The sequence below is a fragment of the Halichoeres trimaculatus genome, unplaced genomic scaffold (assembly GCF_033239565.1).
Source record: "Halichoeres trimaculatus isolate MK-OKI-2021-1 unplaced genomic scaffold, fHalTri1.1 fHalTri1_scaffold_20, whole genome shotgun sequence".
Taxonomy (NCBI): domain Eukaryota; kingdom Metazoa; phylum Chordata; class Actinopteri; order Labriformes; family Labridae; genus Halichoeres; species Halichoeres trimaculatus.
The window spans coordinates 7,258,722-7,266,449 of NW_027437198.1; the positions used below are offsets into that span (position 1 = coordinate 7,258,722).

General features: G+C 44.6%; 1 protein-coding gene across 1 annotated transcript in view; it reads right to left on the reverse strand.

The window, feature by feature from the left end:
* The window catches only part of LOC141809143 (adenylate cyclase 9), a 52,278-nt gene extending 46,419 nt beyond the window's left edge, over nt 1-5,859 (reverse strand). The window contains exon 1 of the mRNA XM_074695997.1: nt 2,421-5,859. Coding sequence (XP_074552098.1) covers nt 2,421-4,233 — 1,813 coding nt within the window. The 5' untranslated portion in view covers nt 4,234-5,859. The remainder of the gene's footprint in view (nt 1-2,420) is intronic.
* Nucleotides 5,860-7,728: the final 1,869 nt, after the last annotated feature.

A 7,728-nucleotide genomic window follows, 5' to 3' on the forward strand; every position in this document is an offset into this window, starting at 1 on the left:
CCCAGTATACGGACGTCCGCTGCACGATTTTGGATCTAAATATCTCCCGAAGCACTGCTTGGATCAGGAAAGCCTTATGGGTGAGTATTTTGTTCTACTTCATTCTATAAACAATGTAAAAGCTGTATAAACCGAACTTATCCTTTAAGACTTTATGACAGCTTCTTTTGTGTTTTTGTTGTTGTTTTTGTAGTAACAGCTCCTTTGGCCTTGTTTTTATGTGAACAGCTCCTTTAAAAATAAAAGCATTTCCTTTGCATTGCTAAAATTATGTGTTTTCTATTTAAATAATTTCCTTGTTAACATCCCTCACATACTCCTCCTCTCTCGCCAATCCTTTCTACCCCCAGCCTTAGAGATGCTTAGTATGTCAGCCTGAAGATACTTCATATTCAACCGACCAATGAGGAAGAACTCAAGGCATTTTATGAAAGAACCAAATCACTGAGTTCAACAAAGCATCTTCAACAGATATTTTAAAAGCTTAAAAAACAAACTGCAAAGAAATGTGTTTCTAAGATTTGTCTCTTTGATATATTAAAATTAATGATTTTTTTCTGTAGCTGATTATTAATAATTGAAAGAAAGCAAAGAATTCAAATTTCCCAGCCTCTCTGAAGGGTTTCTCTCTCTCTTTTTCTCTCTTCAGTTTATCGAGCAGAAGTAAATTAATAAATCTTGAAACAAGCATGTTTCATTTTATGGACTTAACAGTTGGTAAATGTATTAGGAATTTATTACAGACTGAGCAGATTATCATCACGCTAGCTGCAATGTCATCGTATCAGCCCCACTTAACCCCAACAACAGCTATAAACCACTGGGATGTAAACCGAGTCACACCATCTGTGCTTTGGGTCAGTGCTGAAGAGCCGACAGGATGTGGCTGACCACACGTGGCTGCACTCAGTGTTAACCCTCGATACAATGAGCCACAAAAAGCTCATAACTTCAACAGGAGGCTATGAGTGAGGAAAGAACAACTCCTGAACTTTGCAACCCAGAGATTAGAGTTTAAAACCCTTTTGCTCAAACTACTTTGGGGGGGAATAAACACAAGTGAGATGTTATACTCTCGAAAAAAAGACATCAAAAGCAGAGGAGACAGCTGCACAGCTCACAGCACTTAGGTCAAAGCAGTTTACTCCTGATTTGGGCAGCAGGGACCAGTAGCGGCCAGAATCTACGCCTGTCTGCAATGTTTCCCAAGTGATTAACACAGACTGAGCCAGACAGTGGAGGGAGTTTTACATCACTGGAGAACAACTCTCTCTTGACAGCCAGTTCTCTCAGTGGCACAACAGATCTGGAGGGCGAGCATAAATCTTGAGGAGGGGACCTGAATACACGATGGAGGCAGGAAAGGAGAAGGAGGAGGCTGGGTGATAACACATTTATATTATACAATTAAAAAAAGAGTAAGCACAGGAGTGGTATAGCTGCTCATTAATCTGACAGATGAGGAGAAAATGCAGGCCCATAAATCTTTTCATGCAGCCTCGTAAACAAGAGACACTCACTCAATCCTGTTTCTTTACAGGTCTCAGCAGCAATTTCCAACCCAAAATATCAGAATCCTACAGGGGGCACATATTTTATCGAGTTGCCGTGTGCAAAAAACATTAACATGCATGTTTGTGTGAATCGCCAGCGCACATTAATCTATGCCAAACCTGAGTAGTGCAAAACCAGACATGCAGCCTCCAGGGAAGCATGTTCAGCATCTATTGAAACAAAAATAAACCTGAAAGGCCAATTTGGAAGGGCAGATAAACACCATCTGCAGTACCTTAGTCAGACATCGTCACCTCACTTACACTGAGTGATTATAGCTCAGCAGGCCTCAAAAGACGAAAAGAGCCATTAAGCCAACATTTAGTTTCACCAGGGTGATTTGCATAGATGTATCAAATAAAAGCTGCAGCCAGACGTGCAGTTTAGAGGCAAAGAAAAGAGAGGACAGGATAGAGAGGTGAGACGATAAACCTGCAGGCAAATCTCTATTAGGAGGGGCGACAGTTGCATTAACTCTGGGGTTCAGTGTGAGGTAAAGGGAACAGGACACGTCGAGGACGTCTGGAAGGCAATCTAATTGAACAAGAGAAAAGAGAGTTAGGAGGGACAGGGAGGAGGGAAGGTCGGGAAGAAAAATGGCGTCTGGCTGTGATACAATCACATAATACTAACGCCACAGAGGGCTTGAAGAACTGATTCAGATCTCTGCAAACCATGTGAGCCACATGCAATACACGATGCAAAAACCAGGGGATGCAAAGCTTCCCTGAGTGACCTCAGAACAGAATAGTGTCTCTCAAAAGTGTTTGCTCATTTGGAAGACAATTGGAGCTCTAAGTCTCACTCTTCTTGAGAGACTTAGAGTTCAGCAATGAAGGCAATGATCATCGTACCAGGGCACGTACCTTTGAGCTGGTCAGCCACCACACTCTGTCCTATCCTCTCAGTGACTTGGCCGCTCTCATGCTGGTAGCGATCGTCCAGGAAGTTGGCCGTGGCCTGTGACAGGTGAACCTTCCCGGCCACGCCCAGCTGCTCCATGAGGTTGGCCAGGTTGACATCATTTGACCAAACGTCGAACTTGAAGCGTTTCATGCCCAGGATGCCACACAGTACAGTGCCAGTGTGGACTCCCACCCTCATGTTGACCATCTCCCTCTTCTCTTGGCAGAACTGTTCAATAGCCTGGATCATGCCCAGGCCCATCTCCACGCAGCAGTAGGCATGGTCTGGCCGGGGTTCAGGGCAACCAGCCACGCAGTAGTAACAGTCTCCCAGAGTACTGATCTTTTCACAGCCAGTGAGCTCACAAAGCCGATCAAAACGTCCAAATAAGTCATTCAGGAGGCCAACGAGGGCATGCGCAGATTTGTTGGCGGACATTTTTGTGAAGCCTACAATGTCGGCGAAGAGGATGCTGACAGGTTCCATCCGTTTCATGTTGAAGGGTCTGAAGATGATCTGACCTCGAGGGATGGATGTTTTCTTACGTTTGTTGTTCTTCGGGCTGGAAATGGCGGCTGCTGCACCGCTGGTGGAGTATCGTTTGACAGAGTTATCCCCGATCTCCTCATCCCCCTGCTTCATGAGTTCATCAGCCACGACTCGAGGCATGACAGAGTGGATCATTCGCTCCTTCAAGGCCTTCTCTACCTCCAGATCTTTGCCGTGCATGATTGCTTGTCCCACTTTAAGGAAGGTGCTGCGTGAACGCACCTCAGACATGATGAACAGGTGGATGCCGATAACGTGAGCACAGAGGTGGAGCAGGGCTTTAGCAGGGCCCAGCCAACTCAGAGTATCCCAGTCTGTCTGGTAGGTAAAGTTCCAGGTATCCCCCGCTCGTGTCAGGTGCAACCAGCCCAGAGTCTCAAAGAAAACAGAGTAAAGGAAGCCGAGGAGGACAGAGGCATAGAGGCGAACGTGGAGAACGCTGTAGAGCAACAGGAGAACCTCGATGCAGAGGGAGAAGGTTCCTACAGGAGACAGACAAGGAGACCAGGAGCTTCCTTCTACAAGCTTCTCATACGACATGTTGTATGTTGGCCCCATGCCACTAAATTCCTCTACATCAAGCGTAGGAGCAGGAGTCTCTGGCTCTTTGTAGCTTGGTTTCTGAATCTGTGGTGCAAGCGTAAGGATGAAGGTTACAAAGACGAGCAGAAGAGACATGTGGTTGTAGCAGCGAGAGTAGAGTTTTGTAAAAGTTAAGAGGAGCAGGAGGAAGCAGAAAACGAGGAAGGACGCAGTGGGAATGAGAAAGGCAGTCCTGTCACAGCGGGAGGGATTTGCAGCAAAGTATAATCCCCAGAGAAGGCCGACGGCAACCAGGTAAAAGAGAACATATCGGAAACGCCGTTGGGTCTGAGGGAAACACCGCTCTCGACAGGCCTCCTCCAGAATTGAAGAGTCGAACTTTGGGTCCCAGAAGTGTCCAGCAGATCTTTCGAAAAGCTGCGGCATCTTTCTTTGTGCTCGAAAACTCTTGACTGCCGGTCTCCTGACTCCAGACTCCCCAGAGCTGCAGCTGGAGGAGATACTGTACTTGCAGTGTTTGGATCCCCCTATGAAACCGCCCCCGATTGAACCCAGCGGCCCGCCTACATGCTTGTGTTTGACACTGCTGCCAATCCTCACCGAGACGCCTCCATCCCCACTCGAGTCACAGCTGACTTCTGTGTTGTGAGGCAGCAGTTGTTGATGTTGGGGGGATGCCATGGTGCTGTTTAATGTCTCTTGAATCAAAGACTTTGCAGAGGGGACAGTTACTCTGAAGAAAAATCAGGCAGAGAAGTAAGGCAACTTATTTGGTCATGGTCTAACAACCAGGTGATATTTTACTAAAAAGGAGTGCAAAGAAAGAAACCTTTCCAGTGAAAATTCCACTGAGTCAGGAGAATAGTGGCTCTCACAGACCTTTCAAAGACTTTGGCCGTTCATTATTGCCCTCTTGACGTCAATCCCTGCATTCCTCTACATTCCCCTCTGTTTTGACGCACTTGAGACACCGAGGATCACTTGCAGTCTGCTCTGCTCCAGCCCGAGTCCACTTAGCTGCTTGCACACTGTAACATTCATTGGCAAAATGTGTGGCCTATTTTTTTTTTCACAGTTACAAAATGTGGCGCTTAAAGGGAAATGCTGAGAAAGTAACTCAAAGGAGAGCAAAAAAGCTGTTCTGAAGTATTTTTTTTCACTGACTAAACCTCCTTCACTCCTGGTGCAAGTTGTGTATCAGTCTGGTTTTCCATTCCCCTTAGTTCCACTGGAAAAAAAAAAAGATGCACTCTGAATTCCAAAAGCAGAAAAACAACATCCACGGACTCTCCAAAGACCTGAGATTTTCTGTTTACCTTCTTGATCAAAACAAGTCTGTCATACTAAAGCTCGTATTTCCTGGTGACGGAAGCGTGGACGCACAAACCACCATCTGAGTTTTTTTTTTTTTTTTACTCACACACTCCTTGCTGCAGGGCCTGATTGCGTCCCTTTCCCTGGACGGAGCCCCGTCCTTTCCTTACTTTCTACTCCGGAGTCTCCTCCACCGCTGCGTCTCCATACCCGGAGGATAGTGTGCAGGTCTGCAGGGAAGGTGCATGAGCAGAGTGCAGAGGTAAAGGAAATTTCTGTCTCATTGCAAGAGCGTGGAATGATTCGTGTCAAAAATATTTGCCCAGCGTGGAAATTTTGCCATCATTTTTCCAGTCACACCAAATTTCGCCAATTCACTGTCACGGTGCACCCCATGGAAACATCCAGTAGTCCGTATATCCTATCCATGCTGTTTCTTCTCTTAACAGGACAGATGAGGAGAAGGAAAACGCAGTATTTAGAGGTCCGGGTCCAGAGGAGTCAACTCCTGCATGTCTCTGAAGTAAAGTTTGCCCTCAGCGGACCAGCCCTCCTCTAAATAGCAGACAACCAAAGCCCGGAGAGAGTCCGGCTAATTGAAAGGTCTCCACCTCCGCTACACGCCCCCCACACCAGCAGTCCCACAGGTTAACGCTGAGTGCTGCCTTGATCCCGCCACTTTAATTGAATTGCAGAAGACACACAAGAGATTATCTTCATACCTCTGAATATTTCCGCTCTAATCCAGGACTAATGAGATGGGTTATGGCTGCTGCACCGTCCAACCTTTCCATCATCTGATCGTCCAGAGTGAGATGAGACTGTCTCATTTCTGTTATCTCACCATGTTTTTTTTCCCAGCGACACAGCAGCGTCGACACCTGCGTGGAAATGTTTTTGGCGCTATCCGGGCGCTGTGGGCAAAGCTGTGGCTGCAGCCGCCACCATCTTCTGTGCGCTGACAGGCGTCCAGCCGCGAGAAGCGCGCGTGTATGTGTGTGTGGGTGTGAAGACAGGAAGAATTCAGTGACTGTTTCCGCCTTTTCTTTTCAAAATAAAATGTATTAATTGTCAAATTAAAAACTAAACCGCAATCCATTGTCTTTAAGTGAGCAACAAACCAAGAATCTGAGAGCATGGACAAAATGACCAGCTCTTCATTTTTTACCCTCACGTTTTTGAAGGGCGTGGTTAGTTTCAAACATTATCTTCGGTTACATTTCTGATATAAACACCTCAGCTTACATCTGCCTGCCAAAGCAGCATGCAGCAGACATTTTCTCAAGCTGTACTGAGATTCTTGTATGTGGATTGTGCCTTAATGAGCTTAATTTAAGCAGAAAATTAGAAGCCACAATAAAAAAAAAAAAGATAAAAAAAAAAGAGCTAAAATTAAATTTAATAAAAATAAATTTTAAAAAGGTTTTGTATTGAAATTTCACCACCCATTTTGCTACATTAAATTAAATTAAAAATAAAATATATATGTATTATTTTGAAATCCCCCTGCCTCTATTTTGCTAAATTAAATTGTATTAAATTGTTTTAAAATAAATAAAATTAAATTTAAAAAGAAAAACGTTTTATTTTGAAAGGGTCCCTGCTTCCGTTTTGCTGGTAACCGTTGACTTGGCGCCGCTCTCTGTCTCGGGTGAGTCGAGGAAAGGAGCGAGGGGCTGGCTTGTGTTGGGAGGGGTATGGTAGAGGTACGTGCACGCACTCGGTAAAGACTCATAGGTAACGAGCACGTGTTTTGGCAAGGGTGGGGACGTCTGTTTTGACCGCATTGAGCACCCTCCAGGAACCCCCTCACAAATCTTTATGTCTACTCCTCATCCACATTTTATTATTTCAAACAAATATCTTGGGATGACAGCTGAAGAAAAACAACAGTTTTTATTGGAAGAATAGATCTAAGCAAAGAAGGGAGAATCAGACCCTAAAATACACCAACCCTTAAAAATAAAGTGGGAATTCCTGATTAAATTGAGGTGTCTGAGGGGGTCGTAAATTAGGCATTTTATCTTGTTCTGAGCCCATAGGATGATAAATAGTGTGATTTAAACACTGTGCGCAGCACAGTCTAGTAGAACCTGGAAAAACCTCTGATGCTTTATTTCTTTGTCCTTAAAAAAGGTCATAAACAGCAGCCCCCAGTGGTTTCACAGTCCTGCAGTGTGAGGAAATGATACCCTGGAGAAAATGTGCACACCTCTCTGCAAGAGTGGAACTTCAGCTGGAAAAAGAATTAAAGATCCCTCTTTTGCCTGCTCACTGTGTGATTATTTTGCTGAGCTTGGCTTTCCTTAAACTTTAGTATTTGCAGTCTGAAGACTTAAGACGAAGGGGTGGAAAAAGGAGTACAAAGATGGATTAACCTCTGCAGGACTGGTCCTTTCTTTGTTAAAGCTTTGCACTGGGATGTAATGTTTAAAGATGTTAACTGACCAATTACAGATAATTACAACAAATTAAGAAATTTAATCTCATGCCTAACTTTCTGTTTTCAATTTTTTGAACTTTTTTCAATACTAGTAATGCGACATGACATCAGGTTGAAATCTACTCACGGAAACACACGTTTCCAATCAATTTAGTGTGTTTAGAGGGAAGTATTAATGCATAAATCAAAACTAGAGCGGAAACACCCAAATCCACAACACACACCCCTCCCCAATTGCAGTCACGACAAGTTGTTGGTGCATTGCAGCTCCAGAATCAAACCATCTTTTAAAAAAAAAAAAAAAAGGTCTCAAAGCAGGGACTGGATTCTTCAGATTGTTCAGGCTCTTGAGGGTTTAACAGAGTAGAAAACGCAGAGACATGAAGGAGGGAAGAGCTGTGGCAGCAAGTTGCTTTTGC